Below are 26,346 nucleotides of genomic sequence, written 5' to 3' on the forward strand. Positions count from 1 at the left end.
CTACATCAGATGGGGTAGCCTGATGGGTGCAGCAACCACCACAGTACCCAGTATTTTAGGACTGATCTTTCTACAAGTCTCTTGATGGAAAAATTTAATGTTGTATAAATAGCATTTATGAGACAGATATTTAATTATACTTATTGTCTAATTATTAAAACATTCATCTGAAATGTGATCTCATATTAGAGCTCATTGTCTGATAATAGTCATCTGAATTACAACTCATGAACTTGGATATTACCAAAAGGTACTTAAGCCTATCACAGGCCTCATAGTAGGACTAAGTCCTTAAGGGATTTTCAGAAGTAAGTAATCCTCTACCTTTCAAAATAATCTATCCTTCAGTATTAACAATGGGAGACAGAATAGAGTCTCAGCAGCTTCACCAAGGCCAGGACTTCCTGAAGAGTCCTTTGTCATTAGCTCTTTGTCATTGCCACTGACTTAATCCATACATCTGTGTGTGCCTCAGCCTCCCACTGGTACAGGTATCGTTATAATACCTACAATTTCTGTAAATGCTCTTAACTGATAAGCAGAAAATTCAGATTACTAATTTATAAGTACAACATTGCTATTTTACATGAGGTCATTTCTAAACCTTGCACACTGGTTTTCAATCACAGATGACATAGACTATCATTTGCCTGTAAACAGAAAGTTCCTGATTGATGTGAAAGCAAAGCTTTTCACTTATGCTGTCGAAAGGAAGAGCAAGCAGCTAATATGGAAAATATATGATAAGTTCTGGTTCACCTTAATATTGCAAGGTAACATCTGGTCTCACTGAATATTCATTAAGTCTATCTGAGCCAGATTTTTCATTTCTAGATGTAATGTCTTTGGGAATAACTAGATACTAATTTGCTTCAAACTGAGCGGCGGCAGAGGTAACGGTTGAGTGCTGGTTATACTACTGAGAAGGTGCTGCCACCTGTCGCTCATTCTGCTGAAAGGGAAAACAGGATGGTCAGATTCAGTGTAGTTGCATTAATTTCATTATTTTCATTTTCAAAATACATTTATATATTTTTTTTTCCTATTAAAATATTGGCTTTATCAGATGGAAGAAAAAGACTTTCAGAAACGGATTGAAACACTTACTTGCTCTTATGTCTCCTGCTAAAGCAATGCTTTGCACGTTTCCCAAGGAAAGGTCACAATTCAGTAACATCTTATTTTCCCCGGTACCAGCAAGACAGTAATGTAATCATGGGGGTCTTTATTCACTCTTGCAGGGGAAACAGTGGTATGAATAACTCCTACAGCTGGGGGTTTAAAAGAAGCTAAGCAGAAACTATCCCCAGGAATTCAAGCAGAGATGGGCCAATGTTAGCTGTTCAGCTCTCTACAAACAACAGTTAAAAAATCCTCCCAGTGCTGTAAACATCTACCTATTGCCATCCTGGCCAGTCATTGCACCTTGCAAGCAGCAATGCATTTTCCTTACCATACTTACCATTATAGCTGTCATCTAACACATGTTTGAGAAAATGAGCTTCACAGAGATTAAAGGACAGTTTTCATATGCATTTAAGTACTCAGTGGCACAGACAGATTTACAAAGAGTAATGCTGTTATAATACCTCCATTACCACTCATGGCCTCCAGACCCTGTCTGCAACTGAAGGGGACTAAATCCTTTAAAGTTCTGACCCTATTTGCTTATCCAAGAACATGCAGGAATTCAGTAACAAATTAAAATACTGAATCTGGATCTTCCGGATCCCAGTCCAGTAGCATGACCAACATCCTCACAGACGCATTGTAAAGAGAGTGGAAAACTCACTTTCTTTAGGTACAGAGAATTATTTGACTGTACTCATGCATCATGGAGACTGTAACAGGAAGGAGCAGAAATTAAGATTCAATGCTTCCAAAAACTGACTTTACCTGCTAGCCCTCAGATCTTGTAAATAGTGAGAGGAAGCCAGCAAAGTTAGCCCTTATTTTCTTAAGCTGAACAGAATCTTCGTGCATAAAACAGGACTTCGAACATTAGGATCTGTCCCCTTCACTACACAGGTCAGGCCACACAGCAAATTTAAAAAGAAAAAAGTAGATTTCACAAACACGTGTTCTCTGGCTCTGCAGGCATCACAAGGTGGGAAACCCACAACTGCAAATGGCAAGGTATTTAATCACTTGGCTGATGACCACAGCGCTGCCAAGTGCTGGCCACCTACCGTCCCATCCCCACCGCAGGCCAGGATCCGCAGGTTTGGCACTTTTCTGTACAGCTCCAGCCTAGCCAGAGGAAGGAAAAAGGAAAAAAAGTCAGAACCATGAGGCAGGCACTTTTTTATGCATTTTGTGGAGTGACAGTTTAACTCACACTTAGTGCATTTTCAAATATTCTTTGCTAAGGATATGTATGGAGGCAGAAAAGTAAAATAATTAATAATTTAAAAAAACAACAAACAAAACCAATCTCAGCATTACAAAAAAATCTTGGCAGTGAGGAGACATCAGCAGGCAGCATAAGCACCAACCCAGCCTGAGCCCTGTGACTCACTTCACATCTTTACACACCCACAAAACCACGAGGACATGAAACCATGAGGCGCCCTCCTCCATGGTTAGGCAGCACCTCCTGAGAAGTATTGGCTCAGTTTAGCATGTCCCCATGCTAAACCTGAAAGGCCACATTCTCATGTTCCCTCTGGAGATGACAAAATCTTTCATTTTTCTTATCCTAAAGCAAACAAATACAGACATTGAGGTTTTTAAACAAAATTTAGTGTTCCTCATCAGGATTTGCTCAGCCACCATTTCTGAAGCATGCAGAACACGGCAGCTTCTTCAACTAGTAGGGTTTTTTTGAGGGGTGTTTTTGTTTCTGTTTTTTAACATCAGAGAAGGCAAGTACATCTAACAGAGGTTTCTCTGGATAGCTGATCTAAGATACCAACGAGAGAGTCAAAACAGCATCCGCGGAAGACATGTTCCTTCAGTTGCGTGAAAGAGAGGCTTAATGAAACATCTTCTAATGGAGGTGGCCCATTCAAATGTAGAGAGCTGAGTGACCAGATAACCTAATCCTCCTTTAATTCTATTATACAGCTCTGAAAACTCTATGTCTACCTTAAAACTTCTATACATCACGAAAGGAGCAGTAGTGGAGGTGTTTCTACAGTAATAAAAAACTTGAGTGTCTTGAATAGCAAATACTTGGACGTCTCGCATAAGCCACCACTGCAGCCCTCTTCCCCACTACCAAAACATGGATACACAAACCTCATACACAGTCTACTGGTCTACCTAAGCTAGACCTTTGCTCTTCTGATTAGAAAAGAATTATGGTCAGCAGTAGTGAAGGCTCAAGAACTTACGCATCTCTTGGCCCTTCCTGAGAGAGATCAAAGACCTGGCGTGGATTCAAATACCACATAAACATTTGGAGAACCTTTGTGCCCTGGGAAGAGAGGAAAATCAAAGGAAGGGAAATTGTGAATAGTTTCATGATTATTAGAAATAACAGTGTTCAGTATCCACTATATTTGTATTGCTTTTCTTTTTTTCAGCATTTTATAAAGCAACCATAGCCTAAAAAAAACCACCAAAGCTAGAAAGCAGCATAGCAGACAGCTGCTCTATAAAATAGCAGCCCACCAATCTGGGTAGGGTGCACATGCCTACATATTAACTAAATTTAACAACACATATCACTAATGGTTTATAAGAACAAGTATTTGGAGTCAGACCAAAGGTTCAGTTCTCACAGCAACCTTTTCTCCTGCCTCTCACCACCTGCAACAAGAAACCTTTGTTATCCCACACCACCTTTAGCCATCCATGACAGCAAGATGTTGAACAAGCTTGTGGGCAAAATCACCATCACATTGAGCAGTGTCCTGCCCAGCATCCAAGCAATGAGACTGCTTTGACCTCCACCACCACTATGAACACTCATAACTGTAGCCCTTTACCATCTAATGAAGCAGGAGTCAAGTACTCTATGGGGCTACAGCTGCCCCAATGCTCCCCCACTCAGTGTAATGCGAAAAGCCTATTACCTAAAGATCTAATTTCTGCTTTCTCCAACTCTTGGGTTCATATTTCAGACACTCAATTTCTTTCCTTCATGTTCTGCCCAGACACAAAGTGGCAGGATTTCTCTCTAGCAGAAGAGGACCAAGAACTCTATGGGGGTTCAGACATGGCCTGGGGGTGCAAGTAAGGAATTTTCAATAGCTTGCCCTCCAGAAGAATGGTGCTTCTATCCAACACCTTCACCTAAGTGGAGAATCAAGAATAGCAGTCAAAATGCCTAGGAAAATGTATAAGGACAGAGAAAATGAATGTGATGTTTGCTGTAGGTATTTTCCCAACCTCAGATACTTACAGTCCAGGGCTTTAGGAACCTTCAGGGTTTTCTCTTCCAAACCTCTCCTTCAGTCTATCTAAACTTTTAGAACACCCTATTGCAAGGAGGTTTTGTAGATGAACTACACACTTTGAGAAGGACTAACTTGTTTCTTTGTTTTGAATCACAGTCTTCACACTTTCATTTGATATCCTCCCTAATTCTTCTAACAGAGGAGAAAATGAGCAGTGGCTATGCTAACTTACATGTTCTACAAGCCTTTATTATACCTCAATCTTTTCAACTAGGAGGCTCTGTTTATCAAAAAGTACTCAGATTATTCAAAATTCAAAACATGGCAGGGCTAAGCTTCAAAATAGTCACTTGGGTAAGGTTTAATTCCAAGAACCTTAAGAAAGAAATCTGCTGCATTTTAGTTACTGAAACTTGGTTCCCTATGTTACAAGAGCAGTAATGATTTTTTTTTTAAATGTTGTAAGAACATGGCATTTCACATTCATTAATTTCATAAGGCTTTCCTAGTAAAATTAAATCACTTTTTAGATAAAAGTCTAAGACTTTATTGGCAACATAAATTTTCTGTAGAAAGATGAAGTCCTCTGAAAACCTCTGAACTACTAGTTTAGATTCCTTTCAACAATCTGAAGATAGGAACACATCTCCTCAAATACCCAAGTATCCATTCCATTTCCATGAAGCAGAAAGAGCATTAAACAAGGACCTCTTCTGGAGACTGCACAGTTTTTCCTACCTGACTGACCAGAAACTGGTCTTATTTACAATGAGTTGTTAAACAAAAACTTTGTGACCTGGATCCAGATGATGCTCTTACCTGATTCCCTCCACTTTTTGGATTGACAAAAACCAGCAGTGGCTTCATGAGCGGAGAGGAGATAGGCTTTATCACAAATGGCCGACCTTTGTTATCCTGAGAAACAGACACAAGCAACAGCTTTAGTATAAGCTATAAGTCTCCTTTAGTATAAGCTAAGTCTCCTGCACATAACATGTGCGGGAGACCTAACAGAGCTCTGACAAAGCTACCTCAGGTACTGGAAATAGTACAGTCATGTTAATGTGATGCACAGCTGGGACTAATTTATTTAGCTGGGACAACTGAGTAAGAACAGAAAAGGGGGAAAACATCTTTTCAACCCAGCCCAAAACTATTTTAAGATTTACACAATGTTATTTAAAAAAAAAAAACAACAATAATTCACACAGCACTAATGTACAAGATAAAGCCCTATTTCTAATACAAAAAAAAAAAAATTTCCAATGGGAAACAGAATAAGCTACTTATTTCATTAACTCCAAGTAACAGACAGGTTCTATCAGCATTTATCTGCAGATGATCTGCTCTTGAATTCTTGGCCTTACTGCCCTCCCATCTTTGAATAAATGCCACATGAAATGAGAAAACTATTTGCCTCCATACACCTGCAGGACACAAGAGAGCCCTGTAGTGAGGGCTTTCTTGTGGGATGTGGCAGACACAGATTTAAGTTTCTGGTCTGCAGTTCTCCCATGATCCAAGTGAGAACCTTAACCAGAGAGCCCTCTCTATACAGAGGTGAGTCTCTCTCTACCTCTCCCATGCAGCTGTTTATCTATGTAACTAATCCACTAAGTAGTTTCTGGAAACAAAGTCTCCTATAGGCTATATGGTAAATCACACCATCATATTATTCATCTGTTTACTCCCTCTCTGTAACCCAATGTCAATTTTCACACAAACAGAATATTTCCAATATGTGATCTCTTGAGGGAGACATCTTCAAACTGGACCAGACCCTTGCATCAGTGCACTCACCATGGATTTCATAATCCCAGTTTCACACCCCTGCTCTGCCTAGTGGAAAGCCAGGGTCTGAGCTGCGTCTCTTACATCCCAAGAGAATGCCATTTCATTACACTGCTGGTCCTTCTGGAGTCTGAGTTATTGTTTCTTGAAAATTCTCATACAGGTTTTATCAAGACTGACCTCTTCTCACAACTAATAAAATTGTGTAGATTTTTCCAGTGGAAAAAAAACTCTATCAAAAAAATAGACTTGAACATCTGCATTTTGGCACTTAAACAAAAGGAGCCTGATTTCCAAAGCACTTGAATACCTACTTCATTGCCTCTTTTGCTGGCTTTCCTTTTAAAGGATGTTCTCTTCTTTCGCCGTGTTGAAGTCTTTAATGAGTTCTACATCAAAAGAAAAAAGAATACATGAAAAGCAAAACAAAATTTAGAAGACAGGCCCAGACAGAGCCCCTTTACGAAGCTCTTCCATGCATGTCCACTTGGAGAATGATAAGAGTATCTGGCACATGCTCGAGATTTAAATTACATGCGCTGCATGCTTTACACTTCCACACCACCGTTTATGAAGAAAGCCACACACGGAGACCAGACTGGTGCTTTGGAACTGGAAACTTTCCCACGCTGTGAGGGGGGAAAAAGATCAGATGCTCCCATAGACTCACATAACACCACATGTTGTACCTGCCAACCCTCCCAATAGGGGTAGGAGACGCCCGTTTCCCCTTCGGGGCTCCAGTCTCCTGCCCAATCAGGCTCGTCTCCTGGTATGGAGACCACCTGCATAAAGATGTAATAAAAAACATGATAAATGAGATATTTTTCATGTTTTTTTCAGGAAAGAAAACAACAAGTTTTAGCTCTGGCAACCACTATGACTCAACATAACATAGGCCACCATGGCGTATGATGCTGGCACTGTGGACTCAGTTCCAGCCTATCAAGAAACTTGTGTAATCATCTGCTAAGGAACAAACTGAGTTGTTAACTTTAAAAGAGTTGGGTGAGGGAGGTGTTTGTGGGGGTTTTGTTTGTTTTGTTTTTAAATAACCGTATCACTTAACTACACAGAGAGTGGAAGGTGGGGGGAGACACACAGACCATAACACTGCTTGTATTTTTGCAGAACCTATTAAAATAGATCTTGTATCAAAGCTATTCTCCAGGCTGGCAATAGCCTGCTCAATGATACTGAACCAGAAAGTGTTCTGGTGTGATAAAAACAGTCCAAAGAGGGTAATTTTATTCTTATTTTTTAAATCATTTTAATTCAGTAACTGAAGCCATACCTGCAGGAAATCTTAACCCTTTTCATATGATTGAAATTTTAATTATAGGAAATACTGTAAATATTTTCTCAGTATTTCAACGTCTAGTCTAGGCATCACCAGGAAATAAAGTAACACAAGGAGTGAGAAGAAAGTTTATTGATTTTTTTTTTCTGGCTTCAAGAAGGGAAGCAAGATCCACCCAGCTCATCCAAAAGTTCATTTCTGTCCTGACCCTTTACAAAACTATACCATTAATGAAAAAGGTCAATGACCAGAGATGATCAAATCTGTAAGCAGTGACATCTGTTCTTAAGCCTGCTTCCTAACCAACATTAACAAGAATACCTTCTATATTCTACTTAATATGTAACAACCACTTTCAGAATTTCAAGACTTCAACACAATACACCAGATACAGAAGTTAATGTTTCCATATCTCTGAGAAGTTAAGAAAAAATAACAGCTATCTAACTTAGGCACTGTCCTTTTTCACATAGATCAAGAAAAGCCTGCTGTAGAGTGCAAGGTCCCATGCTTTTTATCACCTCTCAAAATTCTTTGTGGACCAGGGTATAGTCAGGCCTTGTTGCTTACTGAAACTACTGAAGACAAGATAGCTTGCAGAGCAATTACATGGCATTTGTCCTTTTAGATCATATTTTGAGAAAACACCTAAAGAAGTATCTGTACTCCACTCAAAGTGATCTTGAAAGCATGATAAACCACAAAGACTGCATTGACAATATCATCTGCATAATCTGTCATTGTCCTACCTCAGTAATCTAATCATTTGTAGACAAAAGTCTTTATGACAATAGAAACACTGGGACATTACACTCAAAGCTGCTTCCTTTGGGTGTCTTAGCCCAGTTCCTCAGGTGTTCTCTGGTGAAGGGGTCTCCCTGGAGTGGCACAAAACACATGACAAAGAGGTAGATCTAGTCTAATCACAGTCTTGCCAACAGTCTGCTGAAAGGTCACAGGCATACGAAGCCTTTTCCCTATGCTCCAGTCCCTTCAGGTGTAAAATTCAAAATACTTATCCTGTTGGTAAAGTGCAGTGAATTTTGTTGGAAAATATTAATCTGTAGCTCCAGTTAGTATCATACTAAGCAAATACTTAACCCTGCCTCTGGAAGGACTGTGTTTGTTATTCTATTTCCACAATGGATGCACCTAAGCCCAGTGAAGGTCTTCTGGAAAGGGCAAAGATAGTTTAGTAAAATCCTGACTAATTTTAAAGAACAGAGAATATTTAAATGGAGTCTTCATTAAATCCCATTATAACATATCTTTTCTCTTGCCTATGTGTGGGGCAGGAAGAGGCATAAAGCTATCTTAGTGAAACAGTTTTAGTCTAAGCTTTCATTCATCATTATCTCAATCTTCATTTCTGCACTCAAAATGGCACTAAAGTATGCTATGTCACAACTATGTTATTTCACTTCTTTAAAAAAAAAAAAATCCAATTTTAATCTAGTGTTAAGAGAACCTAAAACTTTGCTACAGTGATTGCAACTGCATGTCCATAGCAGATGAAAGGTGAAAAAACCTGATTAAAACATATGCAGGTTCTCTTGCAAACATGCAGAAGAATAACAGGCAAGAGTAATCATCAGCCTTTGCACACTGAAGAAATGAATGCATACTCCCTTGTCCACATAACAAGGCGATGAGCATTTTGTGAATGTATAATGTTATTCAGCAAAGTACCCGATAGCAAAGCATACCTTTAAATGGGCACCATATGCAAATCCTAACTTGCCTCTAGAGAGGAAACCTCTCCTTTGTGGATGTCAGTTTGGCCATCTTCAAAAAGAGATTTTTGGTATTATTGAATGGTCAGTATAGGTCTCAGCAAGCTTAGCCAGATGAACAGAATTGAAGTCCTTGTACGGTGCTGGGTGGTGTGAGGGCCACAGACTACCTCAAGCAAATCCTATGGATCCTTTCAACCTTTTCATTTACAAAAATTCAGCCTTCATTTTCAAACACTTTTAGCATGCTGGGCTTCACATGACTTCAAGCAAAGAACAGCCTCTGGGAAGGTAAATCTTGACAGTCTTCTGGTTGTTCACAAACCACCATAGGACAAGGCAACTGCACTAATCAATTGATAAAATAAAGAAATAAACCTGGAAATATAAATATTTACTAACACTTTTTCAAGGTCCTCAAAAGAGGAGAAGAAAACACCATGCTTACCTTGAAGAGAAAAACTTTGAGTTTTACAGTTACTGCCTTTGCCTTCCCAAACAGAAGGCAGGCTGAATCAGTAAATACGTCAGCCAAATCCTCTATATTATTGTTTAATAATTACTTTTCTCCCACAGTGCAAGCATATAGCAAATTCATTCCCAGACCTAAGACCACTGGGGCTACCAAACCTCGCCTTAAAAACAATACCACCAATCAACAGGGGTGACCTGCTTTCATGAACTACAAAATAGAATTGATTTGAACCCCAGGAAACCAGAACTGGTATCAAAGTGCTGCTAATGCAGTACAGAAACAGTGGAAATCAGTAAAGAAGTTACAGAAGTGGCTTACAATATGAATGACATGGTATTGGGAGTTTTCTATTCATGTACATGGCTCATTATACACAGGGCTACCACCGATTCCAAGGCTGTTTGAATCATTCTGAATATTTATCTTGCAATTAATTGCTTGCAAGAAGCAAAAGCTCCCCATTTAGAATATAGATTGTCAGTAGAGATTTGTCCTTAACCAATTACACCATGATGCTTCACTATCACAATGTTGCTGGTAATGAGAAGGGGAGTATGCTCTTCATTCAAGTCCAATATTTGAAAGGTAGTGAGCCACATTGTATAAAATAAGCATGGAAACCCATTTTTGTAGCAAGAAAAAGAAAAATTTAAATTAAAAGTCAGGCCAGGGTTTTGCTACAAAAAGCCATCTTATTTGCTTGAAAGAAACAACCAACACACAGGATGAAGGCATCACTAAAATCAATTTCATATGAGTAGGGAATTCAGTCCAGGAGTTGCCTGTGACCAATGTAAGTAGTTAATTAGAGCTGAGGAAATATTTTATAATGATATGCTTCTAGCCAAATTTATTCCAATTGTGGAACATATGAAAAACAGTTTGCTGCTTAAACATTTATTTACTAATTGAATTTACAAAAATTTGCGAATACTGTGTTTGTATTTTGTGAATTGAATGCAGTGAATATTTCATAGCATCTAACAAATATTCATACAGGGTGAAGAGGGTCATAATACACAGAAGGAGAGCTGGCCAGAAATAGCAGGAGAGGAGAAAATATTTCTTAAAAAAATTAATAAATAAGTAAACAAGACTTCTGCCAAAAATCTGAAAACACGTTTGAAAGATGCATCAGTATTTTCGACAGCAATAAGAATGCATACCCCAGAACTAATATTGCAATGGGTACTGTTAAGAAGTTTCATGGCAGTATGCCCATTGTCTGTGCTAAATACCATTTTGATCCATCTAATGCTTCAATTACTCAAGGTAAGATTTTTGCATGCTACTAACTGTGAATTTCTAGGACTTGAGATGTGATGAAGAGGGACTAAAGTACTTCCTTCTCTCCTTATGACTCAGGCACACAATTCTAATAGATATATTATTTTAGTGTAACATTTTAAAACTTTATTTAAAAGCATTTTTCCCATGAATCATAACTAATTAGATCATATTTATTTTCTTATTTGAACTTCTGTGAAAAAAACAACGGACAAGAAAGAAAAGTCTCTGTAAATAGTATAAGGAAGATACCCTGCTTTGGCCAAATGCCAAATCAAAAGAAAATTACAAGTGTCAAAGTTTTTTTTGTTTGTTTTTTAATTTTTGGTAAAAATTAAATAGAAGTAAAATTTAAAAGATCAAAGAAAGGCTACTATTAGTAAGGTCAGATATGGCTACAGCTATCAGATACCACACAGATGCTGAAAATTAGCCAAGGAGTTTAAGTCCCTGCCAAGAACTCGTACAGATTCTTCAACAACAGAGGAAAAAAGATGCCTCTGGAGGAGGCTGGAGTAAAACTAACAAAGAAAGAAGAGCGTGGGGAATATATACAAGTGCTAAAGAAACCTTTTTTCTTGGCGTGGAGGTTTCTAGGAATCTTGCCTGCTCTCTCTGGCTCTAAAGAAGTAATAGTGGCCTACTTTTTGATTATACTGTATATATACTTCCACTTCCTTTCTCTTCTCCCCCCCTCATCTTTAATATCCAGCTTGTTAGAAATGCTACTCATGCACAAATCTGACAGCCATATCCCTAAACTGAAAATAAAAACTGAGCAGTGTCACAACTTAAGACCTTTTTCCATTTTCATTGGATTAATTTTGTCATAATGCCTTGCCTACAGCCTGAACTTCTCAGCTTCTTGTTGACAAGCAGGACACACAGCCAGAAAGCCCTGGGTCATTTCCCAAGGATGGATGCACTGACATTAAGAACCCCACAACATTACTCTATAAAACCAGCATTCCTGTCAATGGAGGAAAATTACAAGAAAGCATGGGTGGGAAACTTCAGTATCCCAGACACTTCATTTCAGAAATAAAAAAGCTTGTTTCAGTGCTTTTGAAATAAAACTTTTACCAGCATTTCTGACTCCCTGTTAAGTTCACTGCTTGTTTTTTAGTTGAGACTGTAGTGAAAACAGACTTTTAAACGGGGATTAAAAAAATAATACTTCTCACATGATGTGAATCCCCTTTTAATTTTTGGCCAGCTCTCTTTTGGATTCCTTTTTTCCCTATTGTGCTCACCACTGAATTATATTCTCAATTATATCCATTGCAAAAGCTTTGAAGTCTAATGTTCATTACCTGCAATTAAACGATCACATGGGCTTACTGTTGACTTTCAGCAAGCACTGATGTAAATAAGAGATGATTGTTTAAATGTCCATTGATGGCAAATTCAGAGTGATGCGAGTTCAGCCACAGCCAATTCTTACTGCAGTTCAAGTCAATGTTTGTGAACAGTTTCTCCCTGTATTTGCTCAGCTCTATTTAATGAAACATGCTGGACTGCCTACAACACACGGGATTTTCTTGCAATATGCTCACTGAACTCAGTTACAGAAACAAATCTGAGCTGGATTTGCTCAGAACAAAAGTCATGTTTGTTGCTAATCATCCCAAACAGGGAAATCTACTGAAGGGCTGAATGGAGGGGCAGGAGGATACAGGTTCATAATCACCATGGATGTATGCTGGGTTTCAGGGTTGAACAAGCATGCCTTAGTGAGGGAATACTGAGCAGCGAAGCCAGATTGGCCCTGCACAGCCATACAGCTTCAGAAACAGACATCAGCATGCAGTTACCTGAGGTTTCTTCACCTTAATGATCCAGGTGGGAGGCACAATGACAGCAGCGTGAGCCCCCAGGGAACATGGCTCCTCAATGTGATGTAGCATGAAACAGGTGACTTTGTTATGAAACTGGAAGAGGAGAAAAGAGTAGAGTGGATAAGAAGGCCAGGAAAGACAAAGAGGAAAGAAGAGGGTGGTAGTACAAAAACTGGAGCAACATTCCCAATTCTACCACCTTCAAGCCCTTCACACTGTGGAGCTTTAGGAACATATAATTAAAGATCATCTTCCTTAAAGGCATCTTCCCATACCTTCTTACAAAAAAATCACTCCTACTTAAACACAGATCAAAGATTGAAGATCACAAGCTAGTCTAATGCAGCTGCATGAGCTAACAGTGGCAGAGCACTGATGTGAGGTAACCAGCAACTATGTTGTGCAGAAAGACTCTTCTAGGGAACCTGTGTCAGCCAGGTGATGCTATGGTGTCTTCCAGGGAAAGAAACAGAAACAGCAAAACTGGGGGTGATACAGAGAGAGGGAACCCCGAGCCCCATGAAAACCAAAATTACTTGCAGTGTGGCTGCTCAGTGAAGCTGCTATCAGTCTCCCAGAGTACTGTTCACTTACCGCCAGCTTGCACCAGGAACAACTGATGGCCACAATCTCTTTACTATGGAAGGAGAATTTCTGCTGAAAGCCCTAGAATAAGCGGGAAAAAAAGGGATTAAATTCCTCCTGACTACAATAAAATTTACACCTTTAACCCTTGACAGGTGACTGTGCCAGGCTAAATCCATTCATCAGTCAGATACATTGGTTCATCCTTGAAGCTCTTAACCACCAAACAGATTTCTGGGGGATAAACAATGACAGGATTCATAGAGAAGGCTCTTCAACTGGTGCATTTTCACATACACTTTTAAAAACACTCCTCCAAAATTTCATGCTGCTTCTTAGATTTTACAGTTAAAAACAATGGAAGAAATAGAGAAGGAATGCTCATTGTAATGGATTTATGCAGACCTGATAGATGCAGATTTTCTGTTGAACAAAACATTCTCTCACTGCAGACTTTGCTCTAAATAGAAACAAGAATTTGGTTTTGTTGGTGGGTTTGGGGGTTTGATTTTTTTGGCGTTTTTTTTAACTACAGGGTGGAATCAACTACAAAGTCTGTGTGGAAACACTCTGATTGGGAAATTAAATTTATTGTATTATTGAGCTGACTCAGACCAAAATCTTTTTAGTAAGTTCCAAAAAAAACAAGATGGTCCAATTCTGATCAAACAGATAAAATATTTCTTTATAGTTTTAAAAAGAAGAAAGTCCATCATTACCAGCAGATGTGAGATTTTATTCCCCTACAGAAGAGTTTCATTTTGTAGAATGCAAATGCAATTTCAGCAGACATATCACTTCGCTCTAAATTCTAAAGCTGGAAAAGACCACTGGGTCATGAACACCCTTCTTGCATCCATCCCTGGCGGTGTTCAAGGCGAGGCTGGATGAAGCCTTGGGTGGCATGGTTTAGTGTGAGGTGTCCCTGCCCATGGCAGGGGGGTTGGAACTAGATGATCTTAAGGTCCTTTCCAACCCAAACTATTCTATGATTCTATGATATAACACAGACAAGAAATGGTAAGTTACAGCCTAAAAATTTGTGTTCAGTTAAAGCTTGTTTTAGCCAGAGAAAGAATTGAAAAGAAAATAATTTTAGCAAGAGGCAGAAAGTCCAGAGCTTCATGGAACATTTTGTCAGTCGCCTTCACTGCTTAGATTTCAGATTTGCAGTTGTCTGTATATGTTATTCATTAGCCTTTATCAAGACTCTCTATACTACAGCTTGCAGAGGGACCACACCAGCAACTAAGGCCTGTTCCTGACGAGGCTTGTGTCATCTCTGCCTAGACTTTTTCTATTTTTTTAAATCCTTCCCCTAATGCCTCAGGTTTTACATCCAGAGAAATTTAAAGAACAGATTCTTCACGACGATGTTGATTAGGCATATTCAGGTTTAGTAATAGGGCATGGTCAAATGGCTCCACAAAGACCAAATGTCCAGCTGCTTCTGGCCGGGCAGATCTAGTCTCCCATTAAGTGTGGACACAAGAACAGAGCAACAGTAAGTATGATATGAATGCTGGAACGGAGGTCTGACAGTGGACAAAATGGTCTATTCTCATTCATTTATCCTAGTGCTTCTTAACATTTCTCACAAATCTCACTCTTTGTCCCAAAGTATTTTAAGAAAAAATTATTTCAGCTCCTCATGGGAATGAAATGTTTTGATTTGTTCTGCCTTGTAACAACCAAGGGAGAAATTGTTCTCTCCCAAAACCTCCACTAATAAAAACCTTAAATTCAGTACATTAATTCCATGGCCCATCAGTTGTGTCTTTTAAACATATGGACTGAGCAGCTTGCCTGGTTCTGGATGGACCGTTTTTCATTTATTCAGTTAGCCATTTGGCTTTTAGAGAGTCATTAGAGAAAAACATATTAATGACAAGTAGCAATAAAACACCACTTTTCTTCCTCAAATTGCTTTACAAATGTAAGCTAATTCTTCCTAAGGATACATGTTTGAGGTAAGATAGCAATCATTTGAAAGCTAGCTTTACAAATAAAGGAACTAATTAAATAAAGCGATGCACTGCAGATCACAGTGAAATTTGATGCAGACCCCCCCATATTCCACCAAAAAGTATCTTTCCTGCCTTCTCTCCGTGAGAAGGAAGACAAAAATTCAGCTGTTTTGCTCCTGGGTCATGCAAGGAGGCCTTCTGCACAAAGTTAGAAATTTTAGGATAGAAAATTCTTTTCAACTTTGTGAGAAAAGCAACCTAACAGTACCTGATTAGCCCTGATTCACTGGCACCCAATTCCTGAACAACACATGAAATCCCGTGCTTTGAGCTGCTCCTGTATAAATATTCAGCGGTACATACCAGAGGAAACATATTTTGAGGAATCTGAATCTCTGTCTTGCATTGACAATTACATTTGCTTAAATAGCCAGGATCAAAGTCCACATTAATATAGACAGACACCCATGCACACAAACAGAGCACATAGGGATTACTAGCTCCAAGGTGGTTTGCTTATATTCTCAAATGTATGTATCTTTAAAGAGTATTTTCACATCAGTGTTAGGGCTACTAATATTTTTTTTGGCACATATTTCCCAATGATATTTATTCCCTTTTTAATGCTCTCAAAGATATTTCAATGTAACGTTACTGTAAGAGAGCCAGGTATTATTATAACTCAAATAAAGCCATGCAAGGATGTTGGGAAGCATTGATTCCTTAATTAATGTTTATGATTTGAAACATGAGATAGCTATATTCTAAATACTCTCTTTACTCAAATTATTATTAATGATCATTAAAATACTTAATATCCAGTTCCAGCTATGGGATAGGACTAATATTACACAATGAGACCTACCAAAATCACTAAGTATTCCATGGATAATGCTTTCTTTAACTGCTTTAAATTTACTGCCATTCCATAAAAATGATAGTTTTTTTCCCTTTGTCTTGCGTGACAAGAGAATATAAAAGATGGTTCTCACTCAGATGTGTACAAAATGTAACAGCAGAGCACAAGACAAGCAAGTATTTTGCTGTAATAGAAGACTGCTTAACCAATAAATATAATGAGATATTTTTTCTTGATGTTGTTTTCCTTAATCCTTTCTGTTTCTTGACAAAGAACGACTCTACTAAAGCACACCCATGTTAGTCTTAACTGAATATTTCTTATTTAAGGGGGAAACTGTGAACTTCTTCGTATGAGTCAAGGCTGATAGGAATTATAGGACATACTAGTCATGTTGCCCACGTGAATGTATCCAGCACAGGTTTTGATATGATAGCTAGTAAGTACTCCTATTGCAAAATCAACTAATGCCTCTAGGGCAGATCCAGGCCGAAATGGCAGAGGAGGAAGGCAATATCATTTCAAAGTCACACCACAAGAATGCTATACGCCAAGAGCCTTGCTGCACCTTTCCTATGCTAATGGCCACAAAAGGACATCATATTTTTAATGCATGCCTTGTTGCAGCTAGTAGCTGGTGATCTACATCAGTATCCAGATACAAATCTGATTTTCCTCTGACTTAAGTACTGTGCCATGGAGATGAGACACAGTCTAATTAGTTGGTGTTCAGAGGGAGGAAAAAGTATAATACAGTCCTAGAGAAAGGATATTAAAGCCCTGTGTTGGTTTTTTTAATTATCTCTCAAGAGATCTTAGGGATTCATAATATTTCAGAAGAAAGGTCTCCAGTAGGTAAGGTATTTCTTACCCCTTTTTATAGCTTTTTAGAAATAAACCTTTACAATGTATGCAGCAGAGGAAATGTGGAACAGTCTCACAAATCTTAGAGTCTGCCAGGGCAGAAAGAAAGCAACATCCTTTCTTTTTCCAAAAGCCTGAAAAAAATAAGACATCACAATTTTGGCACAGAAGAAAGCACTACAAGAACACCATATCGGCACAGGCTTAGCTTAATGAAGAAAGAAGCTCAAGGAGCCACAGCCTTCCTCCTCCTCATTTTCAGCAGCCAGTGAAGCAACATGTCCCAGGAACACAAGATGTGCTCATTCCTGCAGATGCAGCTGCCCTTTCTTCTCTCACATGGGAATCGGGGCTGTTCCCACACAACATATCAGGCTTGTCATCAGCCCTTAAAAGAGGCCAGGTGTTTGGGATAGAAGGATTTCAGTGACTAGAAGGACCTACTGGCCACCCTGAATTCATAAGTGCCCAGTGTTGTGTTTCATTGGAAATCTTACCTTTCCACACTGCTTACATTTCCCCTCCTGCCTCCGCCTGTGCACCCAGTGATGGCGGACAAAGTTCTACAAAAGAAGGACAAAAAGATGTGTTATAGGAATCAATGGCAGCTTGAACTTAGTGCTACCATCTGTGTGAAATTAGTTTACAGAAACAAAAGCAAAGCTCCCTTCAATCAATGCAATCATCTCTGGAGCAAAATTCAGCAGCCCCAATGGGAAACCCAGACACTGCCAAAACTGGAGGAGGAACAAGGATGAGATGGTGTTCTTTATCCGTATTGAAGTGTAGCCAGGATTACTCTCTTGGTGCTCTTCTACTAAAAGAAGGAAGTTCATCATATGATGTGAAGATAATCGTCACCTAAATGCAGAGAGCAGAAGTGACCAGCCACTGCCATGTTCAGCCACAACACAGGACCCCACACTTCTGCTTGGCAATACAACCTTGTAACACAAAAAAAATCACAAGTCAATGCAGGAGAAGGGAAGGAGGGGAAGAAGAAGCAGTCATTGAAGCAGTCTTTTCTCCATGTTTGGACTACTTACACCCAGAATGGCAGCAAGAGGTGCGCGAGAGACAGGAGGGTGAGCAGCACTGCTGTCCCCGCTGCTGTGGAGGCAAGGGAGTTAGAAGGGTTATGCTTGCGCCATGCTGTTATACCAGCCAACATTAAGTCATTGATGTGGAAGGGAATTTAGCTACCTCTGCTAACAGCCAGCTGGCCACCAAATCAACTATAAAATTTAAGAGATGTTTTTGAAACACTGGCTTCTAACTATGTAAGGCAAATATATAAATATAATAATAACAATAAATATCCAACACCTTCAAAGGAGCTGAATTCATACAGTAACTGGAGGCAAATCACAAGGGTTTTGAATGTTTGATTACTTTTTCTTTTTTTTTTACTAAAAATGTCTTAGGGTGCTAGAGATACTTCTAGGGAAAAGAAAAAAAGCAGGGATAGGTAAGTGAAAGGAGAGGGAAACAGAGAAAAAAAAAAAAAGGAATGATAAGGAAGAAAACATATAGAAATGCAACCAAAAAAAAGACAGAATAGCTGGATGAATGGAAAAAGAGACAACGGAAAGATAAAATTGTTTCTGTCAGTGTAAGTAATGGAGTGCTTCAGCTAGAATTCATTTTACATTTATTCTGGGGAGGAGAACATGTCCCACTGGGAACCAATAATCTGTCTGAGATTCTTCTCAATCTAAAAGCACTGCTGCAGGTCCACACCAGATGGATCAGCACATAAATCAAATGAAAAGCAATCTTCATTTGTCCATTACTTACTTCTCTTGGAGATCTGGAGCCTCCTTCTCGGAAGGTTGGTTTGCAGCGAAAATTAATCTGGCATTAAAATAAAGCTGTTAGAACTGAAAACAAGCTAAGAGAGAATTATTCTAATATGTTGATCTAGGCCAAATTTCTGAAATACTTATTATCTACTAAATATTAACTTCAAGAGCTGATCAAAGTAACTAATCTAGATGTCAGCAAATATATGCCGTAATAATTCTCCTTGCTAGACCTCTACACAACCCTCATCTTCACTAATGCTATTGCTGCCTGCTCAGCTCAACTATTTAAACTGTCTCCCCCTTGCTTAGAAGGAAACACTTCATCTGTTTTGGCCTTTTTGTTGTTTTGGGGGTTTGGTTTCTTTGCGGGGGAGGGGTGGTTAGGGATTTTGGTGGGGGTCTTTTGTTGTTGGGGGGGTGGGTGTTCTGATGAGAGTCATTTGCAACCAAAGAGGACTTGCAGTCTCAAAAGTTAATAGGACCTGGAAATGTAACCTGTGTAAGACCTCTTTGCAAATCCCAGTGTATAGAGAAAAAAAAAAATACATTGGAGAGAGGCATGGGAAAGGACCAAAGGATATGTGAGTTAAGGATACACTAAATTAAATAGATTCAAGCTTAAGATGACTATCTTTCAAAGAATACAATACTTAAGGATACTGCACAGCTATTCTTTTGTTATGAAAATAGAAGGATCAAGTTCCCTTAAATTTAAATACAACCCTTCCCATATAAATAAGTTTAATAATGACCTTCAAAATAATAGCTCAAAGGAGAAAAAAAAAGACAAAATACTCATTACTTACAAAGAAACTAAAGACATAGCAATATTAATCTTTCTCCTGGGACTGCTATTAGGTTTTTTGTCATCAAGTTGCGGCAGCCTCACAAAAACCAGACCCACAGGTTATGTTTATTTTACTTACAAACATACACCTTTGCAGAGAGGGCCAAGCAGAAGGCTTATGAACCAGTTTTAAACTCCACAGGCTTTAAGAAGGATACAGACTTTATAAAATCTTCTGCTAAGAGGTAAATTTCATGGTCTTCAGAATGGAATAAACAAGCTCAACAGAATGGGGTTTTATCTAAGTGCTCATTTTCTCTGGCTGGCAATGCCACCAGCTCGCTGGGCTAGGGAGAGTCAGTGAGCACTGCTGATGGTGAAGGAAGTCATGAAAAATTCACTGGTAGCACTTTGTGCTGAAAGTGTGTGCTAATGCTAATTTCACTGTGGGTAAAAGCATTGGGGGTGGAAAGGGTACCTCTCCAACTTGGCATTACGGCAATCACTATGACATTTGTCAACACAAGTCCAAATACTTGGAAAGGAAAAAACTTTTTCCAAAGGGTTGCTGCTATAAATTTGTTATGCATCAACTTATTTTATGAAGGACAACATTGAAAAACATACAGGAGTGGAAAAGGAGCTCTAATGAAATCAGTGGGAAAATTCCCATTCATATTTCTTTACACATACCCCACCAAAAAAGAAAAGGGTGGGGGGAGATTTCTGTAACACATTACCAGTTAAACTGGATGAAGACAAGTCGCTGTGGGGAAAACTAAAGTCAATGACAGATATTCTACAGGTGCTTGGGGATGACAAGGGCTCCTTGAAGGAACTGAGAAGCATGACAGATGCTCACAAAAAAATAATGGTACTAAGGGCAAAGTTTTGAGCAGAAAATACTATAGTCTAGTAAATACTGTGAAAAATGTTCATAGTAGCATCTTGTGCTGCCTTGCTTGTGATAAATATAGCTGTCATAAGATGAGTTATGCTGGGTTAATTGAGGAATTTTGAAAGTCCTATTTTGTACATGACAAGATTCTGCATTTTCTAGCTTCAATTTTCAATCTAGAAGTAGAGGGAAATTATTTTTCAAACAAAAAATGTGGAAGCATTCCATCGTGGAGGGGGGGTTGCTGTTGTTTGGCGCTTGCTTTGGTTTTGGCTTGGGTTTTGGGTGGTTTTTCTACCTTTTTTTTTTAATGGTTCACAGGGTTTAAAGAAATATACTTTAAAACATAAGCTGTAATTTAAAGTCAACAAATATATTGGTAAAACTGCTAGGAAAACCAACTTGGCATATGGTGTCTTCCACATTGAAGCCTGTGACTTTAGTAAGTGTTGTACACTTCAGGCTCCAGCAGATGGCAACCTCTTACCTTCTCTAACTGCTCCATGCACGCGTTGTGGACCACAATCTTGCAGGCAGCACACTTCCTCCGCAGAGCAGATTTCTGCAAGAGGAAAAGGAGGGAGACGTGTGTGCATAGAGGTGCGCTATTCCCAGGAGAAAAAAGAAAAAAAAGCTGTAAAGAAAGAGATGTTTCGTTCCTTGTGCAACATATATTTTGTTCCTCTCTTGGTGCTCTCAACTGTTCTGTATACTGAAGAACCGTCTGCAGCTCTTCCAGTTTAGAGTTGGACTTCGTGAAAAAGACAGAGCCACAGTACTCCAGCTTGTGAACTAGAAGTAAAAGGCTCCCTTTAAGTAGCGGATGAGGTTGTTAACAGTGCAGATCACCACTCCAAAAGGGAGCAGCCTGTGAAGATGATGAGCAGAGACAGCAAAAAGAGGAGAAACACCACACATGCAAATCAGAGAACTCGGATCAGTTCAGAACAGTCTGTCATTTCATGCTTACCATATAATATTTAATTTGATAGGCCTGACCTATCAAATTTTTACAATATTTACAAATATTGTAAAAAAATATTTGGGTACTCAGGTGATTTAGCAGAGGATGATAACCTTCTCACAGAAGGTTGTTTAATGATTGTGAAATATTACAGCAGGCACAAAATTCTCAACTTAATTATGCTGGTTAGTTTTATTAATTTCAGTAGGACTTTTAAGGTAATTCCAATTGAATCCCCTCACCAAAGCATATCAAAGGCAAGAGACTGCCTCCAGGAGAGAGAGGAAATATATTTACTATTATTTCTTGCATATACTCAATTTAATAAGCCAGATGAAATTAATTTCCATAGAAGTTTGACTTATAAACTTGTGCTTGAGGAACAGAAAGTTTATTAAACACATAATAAGTAGAGACTGATTTGTTTCAGATTTTTACATTCGATTTATTCATATTCATTTAAATCTCTTATAAACTATTTCTTTAGAATTTTCAATATACTGTAAATAAACTCTAGAAGAAACAGGAAGTGCAGCTTTGTCTCACATTATAGATAAATTATTATAAATTATTATATTTTTACCGAGTCTCATAAGTGTAATAATTATCTAGTTACACCCTATTTGTACGTGCTTACAGTATGTGGAGTGTTGTTCTAATGTTTCACCTGAAGAATGATGGTATCATATAAGACTAAGCTTTCATGTGTTTTGTGATGTGCTAGCTTTAAGTATGCTTTTAGTCTCTGTGTTTCCCAGGAAGAGTGAAACAATATAAAGTAATCCATCCCTAAGATGAAAAACTGCAAAAAGCAAACAAAGATAGTGCCTTATGAGCAGCTTTTATATCTTGCTTTTTAAGTTGTTCTCATGATTCTTGAATATTGGTGGCATTGTAAGTAGTTACAACCATATATAGTGAGAGGCTATCTTTCCCATTACTTTTAACTACTTTAATTTATCATAAAATGTCATCTTCATATTCCAGAGATTATGAGTTAATGTTCTTTATAGGCTAACAATATATGCAAAGTCTGTGCAGTTACAGCTTAATTATTTGTCACCACTTCTCCATTGAAAACATTTGATCTTAAATAATCTCCATGTAAAAGAGCTAAGTCAAAGGAAGACAAGTGCTGGCATAGAAAAACACAGTGTCTTCAAAAGATTCAAATGGAAAAGCATTAGCCTCTTGCCAGATCAGGTTAAACTAATCACTATTGAAATTAACTGGATTTTCCTTTCCATCTCTAGTTCTTAAGGTAATGAAAGCCCCATACCCTGGGACTATAAACTCAGATTTTGCTTCCCCCAAATGGAACCAATATACTAGTACCTTAAAGTGAAAAGATTCTCAGTCAGGTCAAGCAAAGTCCAGGCAATTAAGAACTGAGCAAAGTTAAGTTCTGATGCTTCCTAAACATGACTCAACATCTCTAGGCCTATTGGCTGGAAAAGCTTGTCACCACGTAAGATGTCTCCTAACATTCCCAGATAAAAGTGTAAATCAATGGATCTAATTCACCAGCTACTGCAAACAGTCCTTCCAGCTCCTAGAGAGATACATGTTTAAAACTAAGATGCAACCTTGAAAATCATATGCACATATTACTAAATTTCCATGCTCCTTTCAAGGAGCTAATTCACAGGGAATTATTTACTTAGTCTTAGAAAGGCAAACTTCTATTAAGACCGTAAGAACAGTCATACTGGGTCAGACCAAAGATCCACTTAGCCAAGCAGATCCTGTCTCTAGCTCTGCTAAAGCCTAGTGCCTTCAGACCAGTATAAGCACAGAATGACACTTCATAGAATACCAGCTTGGAAGGAACCTCAAGCAACCTTTCTTGGAAAAAACACAGCCTGGATAAGACAGCCCAACACCCTTTCCAGATGAATCTTAAAAGTATCCAGTGTTGGGGAATCCACCACTTCCCTTGAACATCACCACACAATCAGCAGGCTGTTACTGTTGGGACTTTGCTTCAGTATTCTTTGAAAGCAGGCATAGACTTCCCAGGCTTAATCTTAGTATTATATCTCATAAAGTAACTAATTTGCTTGAGAAGTTCTGGGGAGGTGGATATTAAATTTGAGCTATGGAAAGCACTAGTGTTTTGGATCAAAGAGTCCCAAAAGCTGGAGGTGGTTAGTGAATCAAAATACTCTGATTTGGATCAAATGTTCTGAGGTTTGGGCTTGGGGTTTGTTTTGTTTTTTGAACAAAAGCAAAAAAAATGGTATCGTGAAGAGCCACAGGCAGTATCCAGAAACACCTCAGAGAAGAGGGACTCCCCTTATACTTTGCAGTCTAAGGCCAGATGCTCCCTCAAGCGCTGATTCAAAGCAAGGGCTTGAACACAGGATTCCTACTGTCTCACCATATTTCCTAAATACCAAGTTAAGAGGGATATGGCATAAGATGGGTTTGGTCTTTTTCTTCTTTTCTGCTGAAGCAGTTTAACTAAAATACTAGGTGAAGAGTTGCTGAAGCAGACTGGAAGTATAAAAGTAACTCCCCACTCAAAGAAGAGATACACATGAGTTAGAGATCAAAACCTTCAATATGAAAAGGCAAACTTCAAATATTCTTGAATAGGAGAAGGCAAACACTGGAATATGAGCGCACTAATGAGTGCATTCAAGAGTTTGGAAAATTCAGTTCAAGTCCTTGCAGTGATTAAAGTCACAAAAATTTGATCAGATCCTATTCTCAGAGACATTCATGCATATAAATAAAATAGGTTACTTTGAACATTTCTGAAATATCTCAATATTCTAACCTTTCTCCCCCTTACCATATCAATAAAGATACTCATTAAAGCCATTCTCATTGTGTATATAATCTGGGTCACACAAAAATCCTTAGGGCTTTTTCCCCAAGCAACAATGTCTTCAACTAGAAGCTTTTTGCTCCTTTCACATTCTTTCTGGAGCACAGGCATCAACAACAGCAAACAATTCAAGCTCCCAAGTGTCTGAGTGCTGTATCAGTCTGAAGCAAGGCTTGTTACCTCAAAAAGAAAGAAGAAAAAGTGGAAATAACTCACTGAGAATTTGACTTGGCAGCTTTCCTCCCCCAGGTAGCAGAGGTCCCCAGAAACATTTGTCTCCAGCCACAGATGCTCTCCATTCACAGCATTTTCCTGAGGAAAGATGATTGTTATTCTGGTTTGTGAAACTCAGCTACGTGAGTACAGAGGAAAAAAAAAAAAAAGAAAAATTTCTGATTTTCACCACAAATTCACGTGTTGTTTTGTTTTTCTGCAACGCAAAGCCAAAAGCCATAACAGTATCACCCTGGGAGACCAACACTGCGTAGAAGATGTTGATGATACAATGAATAATGTGTCACCAATCAGAAACACAGTTTTTTTATGTACAGTTCAGTGAAACTTTGCGCTCATGTTCTTCCCACATGCTGCATAGTTTAACTGAGACTCTAGCATGACATATACACAGGATTGTAAATAAACAGAAAATCAAGAGAGGTGAATAAAAACCACAAGTACTGAACTTTGAATTGGAGAAGCCCAAATATTTGAGAACCAGGCCCAGAAGTGCAAAATAATATACTAACTATAACTTTAGGATAATGGGATAGTTTATACAAGGAAAAATGCTTTCTTTAGAATGGCTGGATCAACACTGTATGTTTATGGAAACATCAACAAAAAGTTAAGTGGCCAGGAGAGACCAGACTTCAATTTTATACCTCAAAGAATGATACTTACGCAGAGAGCACTCTCAAAAAAAAAAAAATCTACCTAGGAAACTCACAGCTAGTAGTGATTGACATGGTAACATCTGATTTTTCATTGACAGCCTCATTTGACCAAAACTGTACCTCAGTTCTTTAAAAAATCTAGCTCTGAGGAAATTTGGTTGTATAAAGCCTAAAGTTTTTACTTGACTATAATCCTGGTTTGACTAAAAAGCCTAAGAAGCCTACTGTACACTACCTGAGCAAAGTGAATAAACACAATTTCTGTTCAGCCAGAATTAGAGCACGATGGAAAACACTTTGACAGTCTCTGACATTTGGTTCCCACACTGCAGAAGTCACAAATGATGACGCTTACCAAACAGATGGCGTCCGACAGCAGGATGCTCTGAAATAGCCATCTTGGTTAAAATAATTTATTTTAAATACCACTGACAGCTTCAAAGTGCTGAAATGAGAAAGCTTCTCTTGCTGTGCAGATTTCTTAGGTAATGCAGAGAAGCAGAAGTAGCAAAATCCTTTGCCTTCTGGAGTACAAGTGCATCCACAATAGCCAAAACGTGTGCAAGTCTTCATGTGGTGCCCACTGCAACTATGGAGTTGTCTTCAAATAAATCAAGACAACAAGAACAACACTGAGGGTTTTCTGCTACAAGGTCTACCTGTCCACAGGTCTAACTTCATCAGGGGTGTTCCCATTGATGTCAGACTCGGTGATATCCGTCAGCACAAGGGGATGGATGAAAGTGAGACTTGGATTCCAGTCTACCGCCATTGCACCCTAGTTACTCTTCATTTAGTGGCACTGTGCTATACCGCCATTTCTTCTCATCCTTCTGTCTGCCTGTTCACCTGAACTATAGAGCCCTTGGGACAGAGACTTTCCTGAACTGCACAGTTTTCAGTGCACAATAGTTTAGGTGAGGATTTTTATTATGCAAAATAATTTTTGAGGACTTGAACTAGCTTAAGAAATTCTTTGAGACTTACTCAGACAGTAAATTATTCAGACTGTAAGTTCTTTCCCTTCAAGTTTACATTTATATTAATTTTCTTTCCCAAGAACTGCACCAGTTTTATAGCATACTAATAAGATCACTATGTCCACAGTATTGCCCAACATACGA

At 38.7% G+C, this 26,346-nt stretch overlaps 1 protein-coding gene across 5 annotated transcripts in view; it reads right to left on the minus strand.

Moving 5' to 3' along the window:
• The window catches only part of DGKI (diacylglycerol kinase iota), a 206,246-nt gene that overhangs the window by 94,654 nt on the left and 85,246 nt on the right, over positions 1 to 26,346 (minus strand). For 2 of the 5 annotated variants that reach the window (XM_061444897.1, XM_061444896.1), the window contains exons 3-13: positions 24,546 to 24,641; positions 21,020 to 21,094; positions 18,840 to 18,896; positions 17,540 to 17,605; positions 13,362 to 13,433; positions 12,744 to 12,860; positions 6,824 to 6,919; positions 6,449 to 6,523; positions 5,163 to 5,258; positions 3,336 to 3,418; positions 2,186 to 2,250 (exon numbers count right to left, since the gene is read on the minus strand). In XM_061444897.1, coding sequence (XP_061300881.1) covers positions 2,186 to 2,250; positions 3,336 to 3,418; positions 5,163 to 5,258; positions 6,449 to 6,523; positions 6,824 to 6,919; positions 12,744 to 12,860; positions 13,362 to 13,433; positions 17,540 to 17,605; positions 18,840 to 18,896; positions 21,020 to 21,094; positions 24,546 to 24,641 — 898 coding nt within the window. The remainder of the gene's footprint in view (positions 1 to 2,185; positions 2,251 to 3,335; positions 3,419 to 5,162; positions 5,259 to 6,448; positions 6,524 to 6,823; positions 6,920 to 12,743; positions 12,861 to 13,361; positions 13,434 to 17,539; positions 17,606 to 18,839; positions 18,897 to 21,019; positions 21,095 to 24,545; positions 24,642 to 26,346) is intronic. The other 3 variants (XM_061444893.1, XM_061444894.1, XM_061444895.1) reach the window with 3 other exon arrangements.

This window comes from Pezoporus flaviventris, unplaced genomic scaffold, assembly GCF_033815535.1.
Source record: "Pezoporus flaviventris isolate CSIRO_AGI_PZ_B2104156 unplaced genomic scaffold, CSIRO_AGI_Pfla_v1 ptg000002l, whole genome shotgun sequence".
Taxonomy (NCBI): domain Eukaryota; kingdom Metazoa; phylum Chordata; class Aves; order Psittaciformes; family Psittacidae; genus Pezoporus; species Pezoporus flaviventris.